Genomic DNA, 27,668 nt, shown 5'->3' on the forward strand with positions numbered 1-27,668 from the left:
GTGTGTGTGTGTGTGTGTATGTGTGTCCCTTTCATCTTGTTCTCAGCGATGACACCAGACACCCTAATTATCCATAACCTCCTATGGAGACAGTTACACCCACCCCCTACTGCTCTTCCCATAGTTATGCTCTTACCCCCTACACACACACACACACACACACACACACACACACACACACACACACAAAAGAGAAAGAGATGGATAATACACTCACATCCAGTGAATCTTCGTTGACGATGATCAGGGACATACCATGGGTCACCAGGCGACAGGAGTAACCTAAGAAACACAGATAATTACTGTACACACACACACACACACACACACACACACACACACACACACACACACACACACACAGACACACACACATACACCCACACACACAGCAGTCATATCTACACTTCCACACAACTAAAAGCCTCTCTATGAAAACAAACGCTAGGGGCATAATACACACAGAAACACAAACACATATGCACACAAAGTTACACATGCACACACACACACACACACACACACCTATGCTGACACACCCTTCCCACACGTACTGTATGGAGACTAGCCCTTTGTTTGCATATCCCGGAGGATCTGTCATTCTCTAAGTAATCCCTCTCTCCTCTTTGTAGACTGGAGCAGGCAGCTATTGAACCTGTGATCTCCTCTCACTGTCCGTATGCCCGCCCGCCTGTCTGTCTGTCTTCCTAAAGTCCTTTCTATAAACACTCTTCATGGTGCAATAGTTGCTCTTTTATGCCTTCACATCTGTAATTGTTACAGGTGGCGGAGGGGCGTTCTGATCAGTGTCTTCATTATATCTCTTTCTATGATCTAAGCCAGACGATTTGACAGAAGGATTAGCTTAACTTGTATTCGCCAATGCATGGTCTTTAAACATGATTACTCGCCAGTAGCAATTGGGCTTGCTTGGGGAAATGCTACTTCTGTGGAGTTATTGCTGGGAAACTAAAAGAGGTATAGAAAGCTTAAGTAGTGAGGAAGACATCATTAGTGTACATTAAAGTGTGTCTGACTGAAGTGTCCCAGCTAGTGTGTATGTGTGTGTGTTAGTGTGTGTGTGTGTGAGTGTGTTTCTGTGGAGAATGACGTGTGCAGTCTGTAAACTTATCTCTGCTGATGCTAATGAGAACAGTGTCTCTCTGACAGTGCTATCAGTCTGGCTATTATCTCCCTCTCTCTCTCTCTCTCTCTCTCGCTCACTCTCTCTCTCACTCAGTGTTACATTATGTTTTTCTCTACATATTCCTGTACTATGGTCTTCTCTCTCTCTCTCTCTCACTCAGTGTTACATTCTGTTTTTCTCTACATATTCCTGTACTATGGTCTTCTCTCTCTCTCTCTCTCTCTCTTCTCTTTCTTTCCTCTTTCCCTCCCCCACCCCCCTCTCTAGTTATCTAACTCTTGCATGGAATACACTCTTTCTGTCTTTCATTGTCCCTCTCTCTCTCTCTCTATTCCCTCTTTTGCCCTCTTTCTCTCTGTCTCTCCTTCACTTCTTCGCTATCTCTCTCTGTCTCTCTCGTCTCTCCCTTCCTCCCTGCCTGTCTTCCTCCACTATCTGTCCCAATTGTCACTCCCACCTCTTCTGCTTCCTCTCTCCCTCTGTGTCTCCTTTCCTTCTCTCCCTCCGTGTCTCCACTCTTTCGTTCCTCTCTGCTCCTACCTCAGACCTCAGTCTACCCGACTTGTCTTCTCTCTCTCTTTGTTTCCTTGCATCCCTTTATTTAACACCTTTTACTTCCATTTCTCTCTCTCTCTCTCTGTCTCTCTATCTCTGGGTTTTAACTGGTGACTGGTCCTTTGTCTTCTGTTTTTAAGACAAAGCAATGTTATATTGATACCCTCCGGCATTCCAATTAAATTAAATTTGATTAGCTTTGGAGTCTTTGGATACAGTATTACAAAACCTATTGTTAAGAACTTCAGGGTAATACACTGAGAAAAATAAAATTACAGCAGTGTATTTTTCTATATTCTCTCTTAGTCTCTCTATCTCTCTCTCTCTTGCTGTATGTCTGTGTTTCCAGTCTATCTCTCTTTCGCTCTCTCTCCCCCTCTCTCACCGATATTGATGGCAGTTTCCTGTTTGTCTCCGGTCAGGACCCAGATCTTGATTTCGGCCTTCATCAGTGTAGCAATGGTCTCAGGGACCCCCGCCTGCAGCCGGTCCTCTATGGCTGTAGCCCCCAGCAACTGCAGGTTCTGAGAGAGAAAGAGAGAGAGAGAGAGAAAGAAAGAGAGAGAGCAAGAGAGAGAGCGAGAGAGAGAAAGAGAGAGAGAGAAAGAAAGAGAGAGAGAGAGAGAGAGAGAGAGAAAGAGAGAGAGAGAGAGAAAGAGAGCGAGAGAGAGAGAGAGAGAAAGAGAGAGAGAAAGAGAGCGAAAGAGCACAAAAATGAGGTTCAATTTGAGACAGAAAGTACAGTATTCACATGTGCTCCACATTACACACAACAATCATACCACCGTCATAAACTTTGGCTAAATACTCCCATCTCTCTCCCGCTCCCTTTCTCCTTCTCTCTCTCCCTCATTCTATCACTCTCTTCCTCCCTCGCTCTCTCTCTGTAGGTAACACTGTGGTGTTGTTGACTATGGGGTTTTATTGGGCTCTTGGCAGGCTGGTGCAGGTAATTATCCCCATGGTCTACAGTCTGCCTCCCCAATGCTACTCATCTGGACCCAAGCCCTTAAGCACCGGCACACACACACACCCACACACCAGCAGGGACACATGCATGCATAAAAAAACACATCTACATGCTCCCACACACACACTCACACATGCTAACAATCTCCATCTTCACATGCAACTTTCAACCATCAGGCTGGTTATACGTGTGTACGTACGTGTGCGTGTGTGTGTGTGTGTGTGTGTGTGTGTGTGTGCGTGCCAGAGAGGCCACTGTAGTTTACTCAAGCCTGATGCCTTTCTCCTCCCTTCCTTTCTCCTGATGCTTCATTGAATCAGAGGGCAGCATGTCTGTGAGGTCATCATTCTGCACCTAAATGCAACCTCACACTGCCACCTGCTGGCCACCACACTGGCATACTTGCCCATGTAAGTACACAGACACAACACACACACACTTTCTCACATAAGCAAGCAAGCAAACACACTCACACACGCACACACGTACAAGTGAGCACGCACAAACACACGCAGACCCACGGCTTGGTGACATTATCTTGCCCTTGGGAGAAGTGACTGTGTGTAAAAATAAAATACTTCCGCTAGGATTAGATAAGTATATAAACTCTCAAGAAAAAATGACTACACAAACAATGAACTCTGCAACTGTTTCCTGCCCCATCCCTCTGCCCCCACCGCATCATGTGTTCCAGCCCTGATGTCACATCACTGGCTGTACACAAACCTAATCCCCTGTGAAACCTGATTAAGAGCCGATGAGAGGATATCACTGTGGAGGGTGACAGATAGGCGATAAAAAGAGCGTATGCTAAAGTATTAGACCATCTAGCAGTTCCTGTCAAGAAGACACGCTTTGTCCAACTCCATTTAGGTGGACTTAGGTTATGCATTAATAAATGATAATGTTATCATGACAGAATAGAATAGAGTGAGGTTTTTCCAACAGTTCCAGTGAAGACAGGATATGCTCAGCAGTTGTATGGGCTTCCTAACATATGCATATCCAGGAGTTCATAGCACACCAAAGACTCACCTCTGTTGCACCAAACGTGGACCAGTTTTTCCACCTGGTTTGATTACATAACCACGCAATATAAAAAGCTTTTTTTATTAAGAGTGCCATGGACTTTTCTTCTTTTTTGGAAAAACCCTGAGCAATAATGGTGCTTGTTTAATGCAAAACACAGGCTAATCTTTGTTTGTTGCTTGTTGTTTGTTTGCTGGCTTGTTTCTCCTCGCACCTTCTCCAGGAGCTCGTAGCACTCCTCGAGCTTCTGGGCCCGGTCCTTGAGCACGGTGCTGATCCGGGTGTACTCCTTGAGCCACTCCTGGTACGCCGCCTCCTCCAGGTCCACAAAGGCGAAGCAGAGCGTCCGCAGACCTGCCACAGCAGCCAGGCAGAGAAGAGAGGGATTGATGAGAGGGGGGAACGGAGGTAAAGTATGTGAAGAAGGGAGAGAGGAGAGGAGAGGGCTCACCCTCAGTGGCAAACTGCTCCAGATGAGCCACAGTCTGCTCTTTGTACTGGGACACCTCAGCTAGGCGCTCAAAGATCACATTGTCCTGAGAGAAAGAGTGAGAGAGAGAGAGAGATAGAGAGAGAGCAAGAAATAAGAGAAGAAAAGGAGGAGAAAAGAGACAGGGATGGAGGAGAAAACATGACACCATCAGTATGCAGCGTGACATCATCAGTATGCAGCGTGACATCATCGGAATGCAGCATAGCATGGAAGGCACTTGCCGTGTCATTGTGATTCTTCTCAGAGGACAAAGTTACAGTCCATGTTGAAATGTTAATTTGGGTACTAGTGTGTGTGGAGAGAGAGAGAGAGAGAGAGAGAGAGAGAGAGAGAGAGAGAGAGAGAGAGTGAGACTTACTGCTCCCTTGCAGTAGAGCCGTAGCTTCCCATTGGAAGTCCTCACCACCACTGACATGCGCTTGCGGTTACTGCAACAGAGAGGCCATGCGCATCACTGAGCATGCTCAGATACAAACTACGACTCGAACAGCTACAGCTCAGATGTGGCATACATCAGACCTGGGTTGTTCTGGTCAGGTACTGTCTGGTTGATCAAACTGGTTTAAATCAGCAGCAAACATGTGCCTTGTGTGTATAGTATACATATGTCTTATGGGTCTGCAACAAATCTGTGAGAACTGTTAGTGGTAGAAGCAGTAGAGAAAATGTTTACCTTGAAAACTCTAACACATTCAGGAGCTCAAAGCTCTTCTCTTTCCCCCTCTGAAACACACACACACACACACACACACACACACACACACACAAATTGACCCACATGAATGAGAAAGAACAGAAAATAGTAAACCCATACACACACATACTAAGCAAAGCCATAATGCAGACACTGACCGCTTCAATGATGACAGAGTCTGGGGTCCTAGCAGTGAAGACAAAGCCCAGGCCTTTGGCTCCTTTGACCAGAGCTCCCTCATCTACAGAATACAACACACACATTAGCAACGTGTGCACAAACACACACACACACACCATTTCCATGCTTCACACACAAAAACATACATTTATTTATAATTGTTGATGGCATAATTGGTCCATATAAGCATAATATAAACTCATAAATCCTACATGTCCTCTAATGTAAGTATTCAAGTACTATATCTAATCCTTGAGATCTGATCCTTGAGTAGATAATCTCCCCTTGCAGTATCTCCTAACACCAGGTTAAGTGTAGTAACACAGAATGGCCATGTGAGGGCACTCTTTTCCACTTTCACTAAAGCATGCTGAGAACTCAGGATTGGGTCATTGGACTCGGTAAGTGTAAATGGAATTCTCTTGTGTCATCAGCCTGCTGTTTGGATGCTTATTTGGGGCCCTGTGCTGGTAGCTCGGTGTCTGTTTGCGATCTGATGCTGGTGATTGGATGTCTGTTTGGGGTTGGAGGCTGGTGATTGGGTGTCTGTTTGGGGCTGGGGCGTTTGACAGGATATCTGACCTGGTGAGGATGCCTGGTAGATGATCTGGTTTCCCTCCCGCTCAGGAACCACGGTGTGACACACAGCCATCATGGTCAAGAACTCGCAGATCTGTGGAGATGTCGGCTGGAGATGGCACACACACACACACACACACACACACACACACACACACAGGTAAGCAGGGAAAGACAGAAAAGAAAATGAATGATAAAACGTTTCTTCGTGGTAACAGGATGGTCTGAAATAGGAGAAGAGAAGGGTCCCGTCATATTGAGGCGGGACATTAATCACTGTAGCTGGTGGGAGGGACACCTACGTGGTTCTTATCGATGTTCTGAATCAGAGTGGGGTCATCAAACTCCGTGGAGTTATTACTGCTGGAGGGCAGATGACTAGAGGAGGAAGAGATGGATGAAGAGAGGGACGGAAGAAGTAAAGAAATAGCAAGGGAGGAAAAAAGAGAAAAAAGTAGAGAGACAGACACAGAAAATGAGACATGAGAGAAAAAAGTGCTTGAGATGTAAATAAAGAACTATATATTCCATCATTAGTATGTAAATAATTTCATATATTCTGTAATTAGCATATAAAAAGAGGGAGAATTGATTAATTCTAACCTGAAGTCCTCCATAGATCGATCACATTCCAAGTCCGGAAAATGCCTGCAGCCAAATAGGCAAAGTTAAAAACCCACACAAGTAACAGATAGAAGATGACACATATGATTTAACAAAATGTTATGCAAGACACACAGCAACATCTAATAAACAAAGAGTGTTGTTGGCCATTATGCAACTGATACCTATATTGAGCCACTGCTGTGTCTTTTGGTGCAAGTCTTACTGCTTATTGGAACAACTGTGCTATGCAGCGCTTATAAAGTTATAGCTGCTGTATATAGTAGTTTATAAAATGAAACCAAAGACACACACACACACACACACACACACACACACACACACAAATCCTCATAAATGCACACACAAATACCTACCCATATGTGATGCCAGCAATGGTGCACTTCTTGAAGTGCATGACATTACAGGTGAGCGTTCCTGTCTTATCTGAGAAGAGGTACTTCACCTGTAGAGAAATACAGACAGGAGAGGAAGAGAAAAAGAGAGAGAAAGGAAGGAAGAGAGAAAGAAAGACACAGAAAAGGTTATCTTGCTGCAGTGCACTGAGGTATCTGTATTTTGACCTTCCTTAAGAGAGTAATGAGGACAGGTGTGGTACGCTTGACAACTTCTTTACCTGTCCGAGTTCTTCATTCAGATTGGACGTTCGAGCCATAGCCGGGGTGTCTGTTTCTGCGTAATACATCTCAACATCCTAAGAAAGATACAAACAAATAAACACACAAACATGCATGGAACACGCATATAATAATATCCTCACACTTTTCCACAATCATGCATGGAACACACATAAAATAATATAATCACACGTTTCCTAAAAGGAATTTACACACATTCTCTCTGTCAATTTTGCTCTTATTCTCTTACAGTAACACTAACACACTGCTCACACATAAATAAATATACATCATTATACTTCACCATACACACACACACACACACACACACACACACACACACACACACACACACACACACACACACACATATGCACACACACACATACAAAACACAAAGAGAGACTAACCCAGTTGATGAAGAGCGCCTGTGTGAACTTGACCACCTCGAGAGTGACCAGAAGACTGATGGGAATCAGGTTGTTGTAAAGGATGATGAAGGTCAGGAGGTTGTACCAGAAGTTGTACGATATGTCACCTACAAGCGCGCACACACACACACACACACACACACACAAACACACACACACAAGTGCGACAACAGAGGAGGTAAAAATAACATCATCAGTCCAGCATATAGAGACAAACATTACTAGCACTTTTCCTTTTTGCCAACCACTGCTTTAGAAAGGATTTGTTTTATATTTTTCTCAAGGAATTGAGCAATGCTCAGGCAAGCAGAGACAAATAAATGACCAAGAGCTGAAAGAACGTCTTACAAATGTCGGATCAATTACATACAGTACATAAACTAGTTATGTCTGTGTCTACCATTCAGGGAAATGAAATAGCCTGGGCCATTAGCAGAAGAGCAGAGGAGGCAACCATCAGCACAATCCTTTTGTACTGTCAACTGTTACAATCTGTTACAACTGTCTCATCATTATGTAAATACAGTTGCTGTATAAGTAGCCAACTGTTATGTGTGACAAAGTACAGAAGTTACTAAGAAGAGATAAGCGTCCACTAATATAATAATAAGCACTACCATACACTACCAGTTTGCAGTAAAGGTTACATAAACTATACTTAAGTGCTACCATATGTTAAAGGTACAGTCCGTGATTTTATAGATTTTATTTGACCTCAACCACTAATAAAATTACACCACTCCCTTCATTTCTCCTAATGAAATGCAGCCAAGTCAGTGGAAGGGTGCAGTCTCAGACATAACGGTTCATTCAAGACGACACAGACTACACAGAGCCCCTTCAAAGAGGCCCTGCCACGTTGGGTGTGGTGTGGTGTGGCGTGGCGTGGCGTGGCGTGGCATGTCGTGGCGCACCTGCGCGGGAGAGGTACCAGCAGGCCTCCTCGGTGTGCTGCTTGTTCCAGATGGCGGCACCGACCGAGCTGATGATGGCCATGACCAGCAGGATGCAGAAGAGCACGAGGATCTGCATGTTGGTCACCCGCTCCACGTTGGAGCGCTTCAGGGGCGCCTTGGTCGAGTTCTACAACAGAGAGCGAGAGGAGGAAGAGCTCACTAAAGGCCTAAGAGGCTTCTCTCGTAAGAAATATTAAACTGTTAGACTGATAAGGAGCTTTTGTTTTTCAAATCCAGGAATTAATAGGATATAAATTACTAGAGCTCTATGATAGAAATTGCACATATCATTTGACCAACTCCAGCCATGCCTGAACTAAAACGTACTAGAAAATCAAACACACATGTCTTATTGGTGTCTAAACTGCAATCAATTAATTTCTTAATAAAATCAAGCCCATTCTGAGAACCTTTCTCAACAAAAGCTTGACCCAGACCAGCACTTCACTGCAGGTGCATTCTTAAATGCACTACTTTCTCCCAAGAGAGCAGGAGAGAGAACTGAGTAATGAGTTGTTTTAGGGAGAGTAATTCTGCCCCTGCGGGGTCACTGGCCCGACCCAGAGCACGGAGGCGGCGCGAGTAAGACAACCACTATACCACGACACCTGCACTCCCTCTAATTACACCCAATGAAATGCGTGAGCAAGCTTAGCCTCTGTGCTCACACACCTGCCACGGACAAAAACAACTCCTACATGTAGCTAAAAGAAAAGCACCAAAATAACTGTGTTGGACATGGACTTAATCATAACATTTGTAGAGTGATTTTTCCTTCTATTTTTAAATTTGTAGAGTGATTTTTCCTTCTATTTTTAAAAAACACATGAAATGAAATTAGGAAGACATTTACTATGCTGAAAAAATATTCACTATCTCAGATCCATCCTCTCTAATGTGCTGGGCCATTCCTTTCAAGTGGCCTGATTCCTCTAAGTAGTTTTCATATTTTTGTGAAAGTGATGACTCACCTGCATTAATTTAGAGTCGTGCCCGGTGTAGACTACAATACCCACAACCCATTGGGTGTTTCTGAGCTGGGCTCCACGCAACAACACCTGGTCTGGACCAAGAGGAGCTGGGCTAAAATGATAAAAAAATATATATTTATATTCTCAGCGCACTTTACAGAGCCCAGAGCCAGACCTATATATAGGATATCACACCAACCATTTATTATTATAATAGTTATAATATTTACAGTCTAAATCTCAACCTAATATGGTTTGCAGATTATTTCCACCATTTATTCAGAATATCTTCTTCAACATACCTATATTAGTTTTTAGTGGCTATCACTGTATTTCCACATGGACAGCATGTTGCAGTAGGCTGAATTGACAGTGTGAACTATGACTTTAAATCTAAAACAGAACAGATGTCTGTTCACCCAGGCTGTGTTTACGGAGTGTTTACAGCACGACTGATGGTAAGTGTGTAGACGTACTTCAGGTTGTCCAGGCGCAGCGTGCCGGTGAAGTCATAGAGATGCCTGTTGGGTCCCTCACACTCCAGACGGCCCGACAGAGACATCAGCTCCTCCAGGGACTGCAGTGCTGCCGTCAGGGACAGCCCCTACAGCACAATAACACACATGGAAGAAGATGTCAGAAGTCTCTCTCTCTCTCTCTCACACACACACACACACACACATATAGTAAAGTAAAAACACACAAAAGACATGCATAATAAGGCTTGGCACACACACTGCTATGCTTGACACAGTAGCAGACCACAGTATTAACAGCAGCTACAAGTGCACAGTCAAATATGCATACATACAGACAGGTGCCCAAAAAGTACATGTCAATATGAGACTTACCTGTCGGATCTTCAGGTTAGTTTCTCCATCCAGGTTGGAGGTCTCTATGTAGCACATGGCTTGGGGCTCACTGAGGGACAAGGGACACAGTTAAGAGTTCCATCAAAATGAAGGACACAGAAGTGAATATCTGAAGTGAATATGACATGCATTCTCATAGCAAAACAGATCAACACGTGTAAAGCTCAAAACTGATCAGACTATCTACTATACTACTAGAATACACAAGCACACTTTGCTATGCAAACATTCAAAACAACAAACACACTTCTAAACTCACACACAGACAGACAAACAAACACAGACAGACACTGTGTTGCTAACCTGGAGGACACTATGACCATGTCAGCTGGGAGATGCTGGCCATTGGTCACCTTCACTATGTCCCCAACTGCCACCTAGTGGCCAGGGACCAGCATTACGACAGCATGGAAGGAGAGAATGCATGAGAAGACGGAATTAGTGGAGGACAGCGGGGGATGACAGTGGACAGTCCACCCAGCACAGGAGTACGATGAGAAGTGAGACAGAGGTTAAAGTACCCAATACACACAGAGACAAATGAGTGCATTATAGCCAAACGTTTTGAAGAGTGGGTGCGCACATCCAAAGTAAAGTTTTTCTGCAGGTGCCAGACAATAGTATCAGACAGTAGAAAAAGTGTGGTCTGCACACTGCAACTGCTCCAAAATATAACCTTTATTAATTTAAAAGCAACGTTTCGATCGAAACGTTGCTTTTAAATTAATAAAATTTATATTTTGGAGCAGTTGCAGTGTGCAGACCACACTTTTTCTACTGCATTATAGCCAAAGACATGACCATGTCTTTAGTGCTGAGAAGGACAAGGAGAAGGGGAACAGAGGAGAAAGCATCAGGAGTGGCTGTGTAGCTCAACCAAAGTTAGCCTTGCAGTGCAAGATGCCATGAATGCCCCATCTGCTTTCAAACGGACAAACGGACACAGCAGTGCATTAAACAAAGGTACAGTATTTGGACTGAAGCTTTAAGTTCCAACTCCATCAGACACCGGGCATGGTTCCAAAAAGTGAGTTAGCTGTCTGAACATTGTTTTAGCCGAGTTAATCCTTTTGATTGTCTCCATATAAGCACAGTGATATGCACCAGGTTTTGATGGACTTAGCACAAGCCTACCTGTTTCCATATGACTGTTTGCCAGGAGCCATTACGCAGCACTGAAAGACAATCAGTTATTATCAGTCATACAATGTCTTAAACACACACTGAGACACAGGCAAGGTACACAGACATTTATTGCACCAACATCCCACATGCAGTCGCGCACACATACACACACACACAGCACACACACACACACACACACACACACACACACACACACACACGCACACACACACACACACACACGCACACACACACACACACACACACACGCACACACACACACACGCACACACACACACACACACACACGCACACACACACACACGCACACACACACACACACACACACACACGCACACACACACACACACGCACACACACACACACACGCACACACACACACACGCACACACACACACACGCACACACACACACACACACACGCACACACACACACACACACGCACACACACACACACGCACACACACACACACGCACACACACACACACACACGCACACACACACACACACACGCACACACACACACACACGCACACACACACACACACATGCGGCACTGAAAGACAATCAGTTATTATCAGTCATACAATGTCTTAAACACACACTGAGACACAGGCAAGGTACACAGACATTTATTGCACACCAACATCCACATGCGAGTGCGCACACATACACACACACACACGCACACACACACACACACACACACACACACACACACACACACACACGCACAGAAAGATTAATACCTGTTGTCTTTTTCTTGTTCACTGTGTTGTCTGCTTTGTGTCTCTTCTATAAACAGAATTAAAAAAAAAAAAAAGAGTGAGTCACCTTGTCCCAAGCTGCTCGCATACTCTTTGCACCTAACTAATATTATTATTATTACAGTATTAATGCTGGAATGATTCAAATGATGATACAAACCAAAACCTAAAATGCTTCCTTCCTTGTACTTCTACCACTATCTCATTCAACTACACTTTGACTAGTACTTACTTCTACACTGTAATCCTCTGGTAGTAGTATTTATTATAGTAGCCTAGTATTTATTGTTATCTAATACTGTATCTCCTATAAAATGTAGCTTGAATGCTATTCTTCATGCTTTGGATAAAAGCTTCAGCTAAATAATCTTCATTCCTCTTTATGATTAAAGCAATATCTGATTCTATTTATACACTGCCCTGTTTTAGAATCATTTGTGTCCCTAAAAGCACTATGATCCCTCCACTAATGGCATCAGACGTATCCATTTACAAATAAGTAGCCTACAATTCTCCTCAAAAGGAAGTGGGCTTGGGTAAAAATCATTAACTGATGAGTGAACCAAAGATCTCGACCAGTTGATGAACCATCTTGAATTTCCCCTTGGGGATCAATAAAGTATCTACTGTATCTATCTATCTATCTATCTATCTATCTCTGGTGTAGCTTGGTTGCTCAGAAAGTGTGTAGTTGGTAGGGGGGCTTAAAGTAGGCTTTAAGCGTTAGCGCTAGCGTGAGCTCATTAGCGAGGATGGAGGCAAACAGAGATGATGACTCACATAGTCCTCGATGATCTCTTTGATCCCGGCCACTGTGAGGATAAAGATGAGGGGCACCAGCGTGGTGTAGCGTCCCGTGGGAGACACATCAGGGATTTGCTGCAAGAGAAAACAAAATAACACACACACTCACACAAATAGATCAGCCAATGTAAAGATCACACTCTCCGTCACATTATGATTATTCTCAGAGTATTCAGAGAGGTTCTTGAAAAGAGTCATTATGAATGTTTGTCTGTGTTCTGTTTTAAGTCAAAATTGCCTCTTATTTTCTGTATAACAACAGATACTGTATGTGTTGACAACAGCAAAGACCACATAAGCGTTTCTGCAAGCTTCAACCTGCAGCTGTTTAAACATTGGATATTGACAATCATGTTGCGCTGCACCCATATCATGGCAGTTTGCCTGGAAGAGTTTTATTTTCAGTGTATGATGTCTGCATGGGTGTCCAGTGTCATGGTGGGTCCGCGGGAGTGCATCTTCAGGCATGAGGGGTCAGTTGAGCCCCCATGTTGCCCTGCAGCTATGACAACAATCCGGGTCAAAGTTCACCAGAGCAGGCAGACATGAACTGCTCTACAGATGCGCAGAGGCAGGGTCTCTCCCTCTCAGCTCAGGGGAGAATCACAACTGCAGCACGGTTTTAAACGTCTACATATTCTGTATTAACTTTTTCAAATGAATCAAATATTTCTATTTAATATGAAACAGGAAGCAAGCATTTGGTGAAAGACGGACACAGTATAGTACTGAGATATGTTTCAAACCACACAGTATCATCAATTAGTTCACATATTAAATGTATCACAGAACTGATACTCCTTTTATTCATTTAAACATTTCAATAAAGTCCTTTCATGTTCAAGTTTGAGCATCCCATCACATAGGCCCAGGTTAAAAAAAGGAGCTTTTTCTCACCACCATCGCCTAGGGCAGTGGTTCTTAACTGGTTTGGCTTTGGGACCCACAATTTCCCGTATATATATATATATATATATATATATATATTTTTTTTTTTTTAGCGTTCAAGACAACAGATATGAGCTACATGCTCATACATGCGAAGTGCCTGTAGGCCTATTTGTTTGGACCATGCTGATGTTTGGCGTTACATTTGTGAAGTCTTCAACTCCTGACTTCACTTTTCAAAGTAGGCTACTCGACAGGTTTGTCTTTGACAGGAGCGCTTGGTTTCCATGTGACATTTTCGTTTTGATGGTTTCATGGGCTCATGTGCCAGCAATTCACTGCTTTAAGTGAATACATATCCTACTTCAAATATTCAGCCTACTTATGTTTACCGCTAGCCTGGAGGACCAGACCCAATCTGAAGGATTAAGGGTCTGGCCACGATTCATGTAATGGCCCAACTCGAGGGGCGGCACCAAGCACGCATTCACGAAAATCTCACTGCACACAATTGGATAACACTATGTGATCAATGTTAACTGACTGATTCCGGACTTCGACGCAATTGGATAACACTACGTCTGTCATCTGTTTAGCTCGCCTCTGGCCCACCTATATCAGATGCACAGATATGATTGGTTCCCCGTGATGTAAGGGGCACAAGTTACGTGCATCATTACTCGTTGCCAGAGTCTCTCGCTGAGCAAATGCTTCCGCGAGAACTCTGGATTCCCAGGGTAGTTTACCGCTAAAATGATGTCGAACATGACCGGTCACATAAACATTGTCTATCTATGTCCATGGAAATGATTGACATAAGAAAAAAGTCTATCAAAGGTCCAATATTAGATCTGATAAGGTAGCAATTTAAATGAACGATTTCTTATTTTTTAACATAAGCTCCGCGACCCACCCAGAACGGTTCTGCGACCAGTTAAGAAACACTGGCCTAGGGGGTTTAGGCCTTTGGCTCTGTAAAGTGCTTTGAGATTGTAGTTTCCTCAAAACTGGACCAAGAAACACTGTAAGCAAACAAGGACAAGGATACATTGCACAAGGAGCAGAGATCATAAACCAGCACAGAGATGGACAGCAGTGGGGTGAGGAGGACACAACGAACACAGAGGAACAAGACAAAGATCTGTCTTTAAAACAGACAACATGGCCGCCGGTCTGGCTGGCCAGAGCAGAGAGAGGAAACACGGCAGCGCGGCGCGGCTGAAAACATTGGGAACTGCGGTGACAACAACAACGAATGGGAGCGGCTGCTCAGGTTGCATTTAACTTTGAAACTGAGCCATCGCTGGCCCTTGATATCAGTGCCAGAGCCAGGTCAGGTTAGGTACACATCAGAGGAACAGACAGGTCTCCCTGGCTGGCTGGCTGGCTGGCTGGCTGTGTACTAGTGACGGGGCATTGGGTGGGAACAGACTGACCAGCCACTGGGAATTGTAGACAGATACAAGCATTTTCCAAATTTGACCCCTCTTCCACACTCACTCCAGCATCACCACCAGTAGACCACAGACACCCACACCCCATCCCCCAAAAGCAGGCTTGGCTGGGAGGAAGAGATGTTCCCTTGTGGCTCATTGTCTGTAGGCTGTCCTGGTGTGTTGGGTGGGTGTGCGGTGCGGTGCGGTGAGGTGTGGTGCATTGCGGAGCAGTACCTGCATCAGTGCAATGAAGAGGAAGAAGGCGTTGGCCGCCCGCCTGATCTGCTCGTACAGGAACCGCGGCAGGAAGGTGAGGATCCCATATTTGGTCGTGCTGATGGATAGAGGAGAGCGGGAGGCGTGGGGGTGGAGGAGCAAGACAAAAATAAAACAACAAAAAAAACAAATCAACAAACAAGGCTGAATTCATACAAGTGCACTCACCTTGCTCTAAAAATACACTCAATTAGACAGCACTGAATTGACCCATCCTAAAAGCAAGCACCTTGGCATTCCATTTGGCCCCTCACTAGGCATAAGCATGAAATGGGATCAATACACTGTCCATCCACACGTCTAAACTTGGGGCCCCAAAAAGGGTGCTGGGACTGTTCAAGAGCCAAAGCTGTCAGTCTAGCACATGTATTGATCAAGCCCTAAGAGGCCTTGAAATAGCTAAAGTGCAGCACAGCAAGAGTGTTTTTGGGGCGACTAAAAATAAAGAGATTGCAGTAAATTAGCCATCTCCTGAGGGCTCAATGCCCAGCATTCACCTTACATTCCCAAGAGGTGTGAGTGAATGTGTGTGTGAGTGCGTGTGTGTGTGTATATATGTGTGTGTGTGTATGTGTGTGTGTGTGTGTGTGTGTGTGCACGTGTGTATGTGTGTATGTGTGTGTGTGTGTGTGTGTGTGTGTGTGCACGTGTGTATGTGTGTATGTGTGTGTGTGTGTGTGTGTGTGTGTGTGTGTGTGTGTGTGTGTGTGTGTGTGTGTGTGTGTGTGTGTGTGTGTGTGTGTGTGTGTGTGTCTGAGATGAAACAGAAAGAAAAGGAAGGCAATGAGGACAACTATCTGTACTATGGGCCAATCTCAATTCTCTGTTTTACCCCTTCCCCTATCCCTTCATCTTACCCCTAGCCCTTGTCCCTCGAAACCGAGTGGCAAGACATAGGGGTGAAAATATTCCCCTTGGAAATGAGACACCATGTACTTCCGTTACTATATGTTAATACACTGTTGGCAAGATGGTAGTATTACAGTGTAATCAGGCTTGACATTTACCACTTTGCTGTGCTTAAGGCTCTACATAGAATCAAGTTCATAGCCTCACGTGCTTAACAGTGCTGTGCGCACATACACACACACAAAGTCACACACAAAGTTCAGAACATGACCTGGAGTCACTGGAACCTCCCTGTGACATACATTCCCCTTGCTCAGCCTGATTCACAGATTACATGCAATACCACTGCCATCAGTCTAATCACAGAGCCAGAGATAAGACACATCATGGACTCGGGTCACCCCACACACACACAACCCACACAGGTCACCCCACCTGACCTGACCTCACCGGTACCGGGTGCACTGATTGTGCTGTGGAGGTCTTACGGGTCAGGCCCATGGTCATGGTGATCGTGTAAAAGGATAGACAAGGCACTGGATTGGGTGACACACTACTGTCCATCTTACTGTAGTAGGAGACGACTCAACTCGACTAGCAGCCAGGTGTAGGCTATGCTACATGACCGCTCCCAAACAGCAGCGGAGTCTGTTCCCAGAGTACTAATATCAGTCTTCACAAGTGGTACAGTAAATGTGTGTTAGGCTATATCAAATGACCTGGAACTATTCAATGAGTTTAATTAGCATTGCGGTGAGCCACAGCCCAGTTTAGACCAGCTCTTTCCACATGCTTCCCATATCCAGTGATATCACATTTCAGTCATATGGTGTTTGCATGATAAGGCCCTCTCAGAGTCAGGTGGAGATATCGGTAATAAATGATAAAAAAACAAATGCAAATACAAAACAAACTGTAGAAGCCTACAGAAACAAAATAACACAATGTCTCAACAATTAATGAAACTAATGCAAGTAGACAGGTGATGAAGTGCAAAATACAGTATAACACTGCACACCATCATCATCATCATCATCATCATCATTCCCATATTACTCACTAAAGGGAATTCTGATGACTAATGGTAACATTAGGAACATAATACAAGCAGGAAGAAATGATGATACACCAAAGAGCAAAAGGCTCTGCTATGGATGACATTATGGCAGAGCCCTGGGCAGAGCCATTAGGAGACAGACAAGCAACAGCTCATATCATCCAACTCCTGAACATGGATGATGGAGAGCATAGAGAACAGCGGCCTACAGGAAGAGACGAGAAAGAGATAGAGGTGTGTGCTTGTGCATGCATGTGTGTGTGTGTGTGTCTGTTTGTGTGTGTGTGTGTGTGTGTGTGTGTGTGCATTCAAAATCAAGGCCAGCATCTTGAGAGCAATCAATTGCAGCTCTCTCCGTGAGGACCGGTGGGGAATGTGGTGGGGGCGAGGAGACAGGAAGACGCGAGGCAACCGAGTGGGCGAGCGCCGTCCAAACACATGTCTCCTTGACCCCACACTGACCAATCAGCAACCAAAAGCACTGTGTAACAGACCCCACCTTAATCACATCACAGAAACCAAGCCAGGCCAAAATAGGGCCTTTGGAGTGTAAAATGTAATTTCACAAACGCAATGACAAATGCTCCCAACCTGCATCAGTGTCTCTGGGGAGCCGTTTCAGCAGACAGAGCACATCCATTAGCCACTGATATCCGATCAGCTCCCCCTCCTTCTGAACACCCCTCACCAAATGACAGCAGAAGACTGTCACTGCACTGGGGTCAGTGGCTTAAAGGAAAGCTCCAGCGAATTAATTTAAAGATGCCCCCAAAGTGTAGCGCTGTACCTGCCTGGCTGCTCCAGCTGTTGGCTGCAGCAACTCAAGCCATGCAACACCGATTGTTTCGTTTTTCTTTCGTACCACAGTACTCTGTGACCTTGAGAAAACAGAGACTTGTGTGAAAAATCGCTGGAGTTCTCCTTTAATTGCCCAGCATGGAGGGTCCATCCGGGCTTGTGCAGAGGCTGGGATTGGAACAAGGAGTGGAGCGCAAGCTGGACACACACATACACAAACACACACACACACACACACACACACACACACACACACACACACACACACACACACACATAAACACAGGACCATGGGCTCTAAGTGCACTCGCTCAGGTCTGCCAGTGCTTCAGTGCAGAAATCAGCTTTGAAGTGTTCAGTGTTACGACTACTGTAGTAGATGTGATCAGTAATCTTCTCTCCAGGGTATACACTCCTGAATGAAGGAATGGCCTTTCCCTCTGGTACTAGCAGTCTGATTAATTGTTTTCTGCTCAGTAGCTTTAACTAAAATCAGTCCCGGTGTGACAGAATTGTTCAGCTAAGGTTACTACTTTGGACCGATCACTGAGGTAATTTGACAGGAAATCCCAGTATCACAAATGAATGCTTGATTTAAATACTGGTTTTGCCTTTATTTGCTAATGAAGAGTAGGAGAGAGAGAGATGGGAAGTGAGTTCAGGAAATTACCTCTGGTCAGACAACAAGCCTGTATGCGTTAAAGAACACTAGCGACACTGCTGCACCCCAAGCCTGTATGCGTTACAGAACACTAGCGACACTGCTGCACCCCAAGCCGCACTGCGTTTTGACATGACAACAATTTACCTCCACGCTTCCCTGTGCAAACTACACCAGCACTTCACATCCATTCAGATCTGGCATGAATCTAACAGGCTCCTCGCACTCAGTGGTGATTCATCATCCGAGATGTTAGTGTTTCAAAAGCATAACCCCAATTCACAAACCCATACACAAGGAGGTTCCTGAATATTCCCAGTGTGAAATTGGGAAAGAACCCCGTTGCATCTAAACAAAGCCCACAGGAACAGACAAAAGAATGGCCCTTTGTTGGCAAACAAGAAAACAAAAGCAAACCAAAAAAACAGAGAAGCATACAGATGATGTTAAAGAGGGAGGCAAGTCAAGTCCCACAGTGGATGTCATGACATCACATCATTTTTGATCATAACTGAGTAGCCTCATGACAAATTGAAGGGGTTGCCGCAACCAGGGCATGAATAGTCAGACATGTAGAGATTTTTAACAAGCTGGAAAGCCTGCATTGTTGTAAAATGCTACACTGTACTATGACATGCAATTCAAGGTGCCACACAGAGTTCACTCCCAGATAGCCTTATCTGACACTTCACCTTTGGTTCTTTGGCTAAACAGTGCAACTTGAGCGAGACTGTGTGTGCATTCATTAAGAAAAGTACATACACAGTGAATTTTCACTTCTGCAATGGGTTACATCAGAGTTTCTTGTTAACATGATAAGGATGAATAGGCAACAGCTTACCTGACATGGTTGTCGCAGAACTTTGTGGTCTGGGGGTGGTTGAGGAGGACAATCCTCGCTGTGGCGTCTATGGGGTCAGCCTGTGAAGTGGTCCCGGACATCTCATCGTCTGCCTTGCGGTAACCGGCGGACGAGCAAGCAGGTCCTGCACCGTTCGATTGATGGGAGAGAGGCGAGGCTAGTATGAGTGTACGTGGAAGACAAGGGGAGACATAAAGATGTGGGTTTACACTTTAGTGTGTGTGGCAATACGAACGCTTCTGTATGCTGACGCAAGCTGCCGTTCGATGTTAATGACGTTTCCCCATTCTAAACACCCCCCTCAACACCCGTTCGCATCCCCAACCCCGCTCTCCTTTCATTACGCTCGATGCTCCGTCACCAGTACACAACACACGCGACGCCCACGAGACCCTCTCTATAGAATGTGCTGATGGATGCACCGCGGTCAGACAAACAGAGCAAGGTTGACCACCTTTTGCGGGAAGCCTTACTCACACACCGGCATCTACAGTGTAAAGCAACACACTCCGCAATTGCAATTACACTCACCCGAGTTGCATACAGTAGACGCGTTCTGATCACATCGAACCAAATTGTAAGCCTGTGATTCGCTGATGCCCTTGTCTGTTATTAATATTCACTTTCAAATCAAACGCGCGTTAACGCACACTCCTCCATTTTTTCCATCATACATGTCTCTGAATAATGAATGGGCGAGACGAAAGAGTTTACCCAGCTGGCCTGGCAAAACAAGCACGGGCGGTGACTGATGAGGGTCCGCCGTCACTCCTCTCTCCTCACTCAATGTCTCCGTGAGCCTTGTACCCGACCACGAGGTGTGACTGGAGAGCGTTCGGTTTCAGTGTCATCGGGCCGCCTCTGGCAGAGCGAGGATGTCTTTTTATGGTCCCCTTTTTCACCGGCTCGGTAATTAACGATACTCCGCCAGACAACGGCCCTTTTCTCCCCTAGTGTTCCCTGAAGGATGGGCGCGCAGCTTATTTAAAGGGCCAGGCACACTACAAAAGTGCAGCGTCTCAGCGCCTCGCAGGTCGGTTTATTGATTTAAATTACTCATGGAACAAGGCATCACCCGTCAGGAGATCACTTTCAGTGCTTTCGCTTCCCAGTGGTTCTTGCGCTTCTCAGAGGATATCCCAAAACACACCGCCTATTAATTCCGGTGGATATCCTAGCCTTAAGGGATGTGATTTGGAAACACGTCTAAGCACTTCGTTGACACACACTCTTGTTCTCTTGCAACTGGACAGATCATATAATAGGGAGATATAAATAATTTAAGCAATGATAACAACAAATGTTGCGGATCAAGTTACTATTTCTATGAACTCTATTCTAAACAGCTGTGGAGAACCAAAAGTATCCCTGATCACCCTCTTTGCTGAAGGCCTATAAACTATTGCCTCCAATTAATTTAACCATATTTTCCACCATGAGTGAATTGGTAATGTCACCAGAGAGGATTAAATTCAATTGTGCTGAGCCTGATAGCTTGTGGTTGATAACATTAAGACAAGCAGTATGCAGAGAAACCCTACCACAGTGCATGCAGAAACTTGAAGTGAAATAGTCCTGAGAATAGACATCAGTCACACATCAGTTGAGGTCCCTCTCTTCCTCTTGCCACTCAAACCCATACACACACACACACACACACACACACACACACACATACAGTAAATGTACACACACCCAGCACATATGCACACATAGATATACAAATGCATGCACACACACAATATACATAGCCGTAACACAGTATGATTAATTACACAATGCACAAAAAACATCTCGGAAGGAAGCAACATGCAAAAAAGGGGAACCTGCAAGTTGTTACTTAATGCCCTTAGCACCTGATCACAGAAGACACTTTTACCCCTTTTACACACTTTCACTCCTTGTCACATTCCAGGGAATGAATATATTATTGATGTGAACCCAAATGTTAAGGGCAGAGAGTAACATTGAAAAGTCAGAGTCGTGGGAAATCCCCCCCATGCCGATAATCAGTGCCCCCTAATCTCACCCCTGACAAAGTCCAAGCCATTAACCTGCAGTCGCAGCAGACCGCAGACCCCCCACCCCCACCCCTCCACGCTTCACAGCTCACTTAGAAAATAGACTATAACAACACGTCAGATTTGTAGCGCTCTGGTCCCTAATGATACCTCAAGGTGACTTCCGTCCAGCGTAGCCTACGCGATGAAGCCGGATAACACGGGCAACCTGCAAATGGAGATGGGTGACGTGACGACCGGTGCTTGTGATGTAGCCTTGCTATGAGTGAGTGAAAGCACTAACTTAACCAGCCAGACAACTCCCAAGCAATGAGCAAAGTCGAAGGGGTATGCACGACGACAGACTGCGGCAATGCTGAGTGCAAAAGCTTTTAGAAGAGGGAGCAGCATCTCCTGGTCCTACCTCTCAGCCTACTGTACCTACCCAGCGTTGTTTCTCCTCTCCTGATAAGTCAATGCTCTCTCCAAGGTATGTTCACACCAAGCTCAGCTCGGCACACCCTGATTTCGAAGGAAGGGGATCGATATGGGCCTCTCATCCCTGCTGTACCCCTCCAGCCATGGCTGATGACAGCTCTAATTTATACAAAAAACGTCGATGCCTCGGTTACTCGTCAATAGGGGTGGTAACTAATTCATGACACAGAGGGGTGGAATCAGCAACTCCATGGAAGACACACAATCCATGGAAGACACGCAGTGCCATAGAGACACACACACACACACACACACACACACACACACACACACACAGAACCTTTGACATCACAACTGTCCTTCATTTGTCAATTGATACAATTAATACAAATCTAAAGTTACATGTTTGCATAAAGTGGTGTACACCTTATTATATAGATTATATGATTTTAAATCAATTGATCCCTTGTACTACCTTCTACCCAACAAATGCAGCCTATCCTCACCCCGGGGCAGAGGCACAATGACTTAATGGTCTTAGCTAATTAGCTGCTGTCCTGGGCCTGTAAAATAGACCTGAACAGATCCCGGGCTCATCCAAGTCTATTATATCATCGATGTCTTTGCTCCTCTCTTTATGCATGCATAAAATACATGACATGTAAATGCACACACTTTCAGTTGGAGCAAACTGGATTTTGAACTTTACTCATAATGATCACAAATTCATGATGGTGATGTAACCTAGGACGCTGAGCTGCCTTGCACATAACCGAGTTGTACGTCCTGACAGGGAAGACGAAAATAGCTCCACACAAGATTTCGGATAATAGGCTCCTAACAGCACCTAAGGTCTCATACGTTATATCCTTCATCTGCTGGTGAACATTGTATCTTTCCACATATAACCAATTACGGTTTGATTTATTAGCTTTACAGTAATTACTTACTCTGCCAATCTAGATCTTTGGGTACTTACTCTGCCAATCTAGATCTTTGGGTACTTACTCTGCCAATCTAGATATTTGGGTACTTACTCTGCCAATCTAGATATTTGGGTTGACGTACGTGCAGTTGAAGGTTATGGCCACGTCTCTCTCACTCGTATTGTTTTGCCCATGAATAACTCAAGGTTCTATTCCATTGAGCTAGGCCAAAGGAAAATAGCCAGTTTAGCAGAGCTCAGGTGTCCTTTATCAGACAGACAAACAGGCCATGAAAAACAAAAGCAGACGCTGGATTCCTCCGTACCATTAATTATTCATCTGCTTCATCACACCGCGTGACTCATGATTCTACTCACCCAAAAAAAACTCTAAAAAAAACTCACAAAAAACTGCTCAATTAACAGAGATACTCTTCAATACAACACACTCGGCAGTATACCCACCACTGCTGCTCTCGTGACGTTTCCATGCATGCATAACTGTAAAGAATCCCCTTTGCCTGCTTACTTCCTTGATTTATAGAACTGGAAAATCCACCCATATTTACCTTAGCTACATTACCACATAAACACAGAAGCCTCCTCATCTACAGGTCAGTTATAGCCATAAGTACATATACTACTCATGTGTAATATGCACACATGTATAAGGGGGTGAGTGGAGGGTCGTGTGTGTGGCACTGATGACCCGCTGACATATGGGTGGTTGGGGGGGGTTGTTGGGTGTGCCAGCCTGCTGGACCACAGCATGGTGTTCAGTGCCAGGCTTTCACTGCTCCTCCGCGTCTGAGGTCTGCTGAATTATACATGACCCCTCCTCCATCATGCATAATTCATCCCCATCGCCTATGGCATATCAGGGTGCTTATTACACCACTCTACACGGACAATTCATGCAGGCCGCTCCCCTTCTCCGATGGCATAAAATATCAGTGGCCGTCACTCAGCGCCTGTGACAACACGCTAATTGGCAGGAACATCTGGAGGGGATCGCATGGCAGCATTGAGTTCTCGTCATGGGATTAGGCTGCACAACAATAATAACAGTAACCCTAGGAGCGCCGTTGCAGACAGCCATAGACAGTGAAAGGAAAGGAAAGGAAAGTTTGGCAGAGTGTAGGAAGTGATGAAACACATACTCTCTCTCTCTCTCTCTGTACTGTTGTGACTGTATGTAGACACAACACTAGAGAGCAAGCAAAGTACCTTGCAGTCACAACAAGGAGCCATGAAAAACACTAAATCATCATTCACCAGCATAATCCTAAACAACAAATGCGGAACAAATGCACAGACAAGCAGAGCAATGGAAGGTGAAAAGAGACGAGCCTCCTTGGTTCTCATTGGCTGACGCTGTGCCACCCACACTAAAGCAGTTCCAGAGAAATGCCCGCACTTTGCGGCCAGTAAAAGCGTTACCTACGGACCCTCGCCGCAACATCATCCTACCCCTCACGGCCATGCTGCTCCTGTTGCCAAGGTGACCCACAGGTCAACGTCGACCCTCAGGGTCTGCTCGAGTGGGGCAAGCGGGACGAGTGCGTTGCAGTTGTCATGGCGATGGCGCGGTGCGCGAGGAGTGAAAGCCTCTTAGAGCCCACAGTGACCACCAGTGTTAATCTGCGCTCTGTCGTCTCGGCAACTTCACCTTGCTTCTAATCCACTTCCCAACTAATCCTGCAGGTGAGGCCACATGCACACACACACACACACACACACACACACACACACACATATACACACACACACACACACTCTCTGCTATGCTTCCCCCAGCCAACAAGAAATATGCACACATGCTGAAGCAGATATCCACCATGCATCCCACGACATCCTCTATGACACACACACACACACACACACACACACTGTGAGGATCCCACATTCTAACACAGGCTGTCAAAGTCCCAGCACCACGTCATGTCCTCAAGTGCAAGCATGCATTTTGGTCCGTGCCTAAAATGCATGCATGCAATAAGCAACTGACACCAAGGTTGTAGAAGAGAGAAATAAAGAAAAGTACATGACAAACAGAGTCCTTCATGTGTGGAGGGCATCTGGCTCTGTCTATAGAAATGTGTATTTCCAAGCTAGCATGTAAATCTACAACCCCGTTTCCAAAAAAGTTGGGATGTATAATGTCAAGTTAAAAAGTAAATAAATACATAGTGCAATAATTTGCAAATCATGTAAACCCTATATTGACTTGAGAATTGTGCAAAGACAACATATCAATTGTTGAAACAGTAGTAAATATTGTTTTTTGGAAATATATGTTGAATTTGATGCCCGCAATACGTCAGGGACAAATTACCACTGTGTTCCTTCAGAGGTAATTAAAGGCACCCTTAACAAGATTTGCTTTCGGGCTCCCCCCTCTATTTGAGAAGCACAATAATAAACAAAATATGCGTCTTTTTCAACAAAGTATGAACACAACTCCTGGGGGGGGGGTTCAATTTCAATTTATGTTAAGGTCTAAAAACTATTAAGGATGCCTTTAAACAACAGTTTCTAAATGTTTGGGAACTGAGGAAACCAATTACTGGAGTTTTGAGAATTAAATGTTGGGCCCGGGGCCAGATAAAATGGTTGCATTTCCGGCCTAGATAAAACAGATGCATTTCTGGATTATGTCTAAATATGGTTTCTTCTTTGCATGGTAGAGTTTTAACCAGCATTTGTGGATGGAGCATCAAACTGTGTTCATAGACATTGTTTATTAACTTTCCTGAGCTAATAAAATAATTTTCTTTACAGAAGCAGGTCTGTTTTTTAATGCAGTGCCATCTCAGACCACAAAAATTACAGGTATCCAATATTGTTTTTCAGCCCTGTCCCTTATTTACAAAGATTGTCCTGGACTGGATTCTATGAATTTAATAATATTATGTACTATAGGTGATGAAATTTCCAAATTCTTTATAATTTCACGCTGAGAAGCATTATTCTTATATTGTTATATTATTTACCCACAGAGGTTTCCACAGAGCGATGAATTCCTCTGCATCTTTACTTCTGAGAGACTCTCTCTCCCTCTTATTCCCAATCATGGGGCCACTCTTTTTGGAGATGCTGCAGACATCAAATCAGACATCATTCAAAATGATGATATATTTTTCATGATATAGTACATTTTGTCAGATTCAACATTTGATATGTTGTCTATGTCTCTCTTTTGTAACTAAATATAGGTTTACCGATTTGAAGATGATCACATTCTGCTTTTATTTGTATAACACAGCATCCCAACTTTTTTGGAAACTGGGCTGTATGTATACCCATTTGTGAAGGCACTTGTGTGTGTGTGTGAGAACGCATGTGCTTGTGTGTGTGCATGTGTGCAGATATTTCAAAGTAAATGTGAACCTCTATGTGTGCCCATTGCATATCAATCAGTGTGTGTATGCATGTAAGTAAATGTGGATCTTTGCTAACCTTGCTTTGTATGTCTGCAAATGTATACATTTCCAAACCGCCTTATATGTTCATGCCAGTTTTCATTTGTATGTATGTATGTAATGTATGTACAGTATGTATGTATGTATGTATGTATGTGTGTGTGTATGTGTGTATGTATCCATATGCATACACTGGCCTACCAATGCAGAGGACTCTGCACTATAGAGAGGAGAGGAAGGGGACCAAGCTAGAGTAGGGTAGGGTGGGGTGGGGAAAAGTGGGTCAGGCTGGGGGTCAGGCAGATGAGCGTCATGCACCAGGCTCTCCACAAGCAGCGGCAGCAGCAGCAGGGACACGGCATGGGCAGCATCAGAGGCAGCAGTAGCAGTAGCAGTGGTCTGCTGGTCAGGAGAGACACTCACTTTTGTCAAACGTGTCGACCAGACGGGAGCGCATGGTGGAGCCCGTGGCCGTGGGCTGGTCCGGGGTCAGGGGCTGGCTCGGGAGCTCGTGCTGGGGGGACTCCTGGCTAAGAGGGGTCAACACTAACTGCTCTGGGGAGGCGAGACCAGACCGGACCACACGCCAGCCGCGGGAGAGAACAACACACACATACACATACAGCCATGAATACACACGTACACGTACACACACACACACACACACACACACACACATACAAAGACAGTACAGTCAATAGAGATAGGAGGGGATGGGGGAGAGGAGAGGAGAGGGAGGAGAGGAGAGGAGAAGAGGTGGCAAAAACACAGCTCTAGATGAGTTATTGGAGACTAGTGTGAGGGAAAGTGTGTGTGTGTGTGTGTGTGTGTGTGTGATCTGAGATGAAACAGAAAGAAAAGGTGTGTGTGCGTGTATGTGTGTGTGTGTGTGTGTGCATGCAGTGCACAGTCTCTCCTTTAATCAGTGGTGTCTCATTTGAGACAGACCAAAGACAATCAAAACCAATAGAAGACACACAACTGTCAATCATTGTCCGACTGACAGCTCATCTCAAGAACCGATGTGCCTGGATTGATATGGAGGAAACAGAAAACGAGCAGTGGGCTGACACACCATCAAAATACAAATCTATGTGAAGACAAAATTCCATGCAATAGGATTTTTCTGTTCCTTCAAATGCTTACATGTTGTCTATCTTCTCCTGTCTGAACCTTTAGTTTTCAATGCTTACAGTTAAACTTTTAGCATTGACAAGTC

At 44.8% G+C, this 27,668-nt stretch overlaps 1 protein-coding gene across 9 annotated transcripts in view; it reads right to left on the reverse strand.

Moving 5' to 3' along the window:
* atp8a2 (ATPase phospholipid transporting 8A2) overlaps positions 1-27,668 on the reverse strand; it is a 61,548-nt gene that overhangs the window by 31,576 nt on the left and 2,304 nt on the right. For 3 of the 9 annotated variants that reach the window (XM_048266219.1, XM_048266221.1, XM_048266225.1), the window contains exons 2-25: positions 26,873-27,004; positions 19,644-19,821; positions 15,396-15,495; positions 12,814-12,912; positions 12,016-12,061; positions 11,253-11,293; positions 10,422-10,495; positions 10,098-10,167; positions 9,723-9,850; positions 9,247-9,358; positions 8,234-8,402; positions 7,299-7,426; positions 6,888-6,965; positions 6,628-6,716; positions 6,251-6,295; positions 5,950-6,025; positions 5,651-5,756; positions 5,047-5,129; positions 4,868-4,917; positions 4,553-4,622; positions 4,153-4,237; positions 3,916-4,055; positions 2,088-2,226; positions 218-282 (exon numbers count right to left, since the gene is read on the reverse strand). In XM_048266219.1, the coding sequence (XP_048122176.1) occupies positions 218-282; positions 2,088-2,226; positions 3,916-4,055; positions 4,153-4,237; positions 4,553-4,622; positions 4,868-4,917; positions 5,047-5,129; positions 5,651-5,756; positions 5,950-6,025; positions 6,251-6,295; positions 6,628-6,716; positions 6,888-6,965; positions 7,299-7,426; positions 8,234-8,402; positions 9,247-9,358; positions 9,723-9,850; positions 10,098-10,167; positions 10,422-10,495; positions 11,253-11,293; positions 12,016-12,061; positions 12,814-12,912; positions 15,396-15,495; positions 19,644-19,821; positions 26,873-27,004 (2,303 nt within the window). Of the gene's footprint in view, positions 1-217; positions 283-2,087; positions 2,227-3,915; positions 4,056-4,152; positions 4,238-4,552; positions 4,623-4,867; positions 4,918-5,046; positions 5,130-5,650; positions 5,757-5,949; positions 6,026-6,250; positions 6,296-6,627; positions 6,717-6,887; positions 6,966-7,298; positions 7,427-8,233; positions 8,403-9,246; positions 9,359-9,722; positions 9,851-10,097; positions 10,168-10,421; positions 10,496-11,252; positions 11,294-12,015; positions 12,062-12,813; positions 12,913-15,395; positions 15,496-19,643; positions 19,822-20,195; positions 20,300-20,378; positions 20,612-26,872; positions 27,005-27,668 lie in introns of those variants that run through there. The other 6 variants (XM_048266220.1, XM_048266227.1, XM_048266226.1 and 3 more) reach the window with 6 other exon arrangements.

This window comes from Alosa alosa, chromosome 16, assembly GCF_017589495.1.
Source record: "Alosa alosa isolate M-15738 ecotype Scorff River chromosome 16, AALO_Geno_1.1, whole genome shotgun sequence".
In the NCBI taxonomy this organism is placed as follows: Eukaryota; Metazoa; Chordata; class Actinopteri; order Clupeiformes; family Clupeidae; genus Alosa; species Alosa alosa.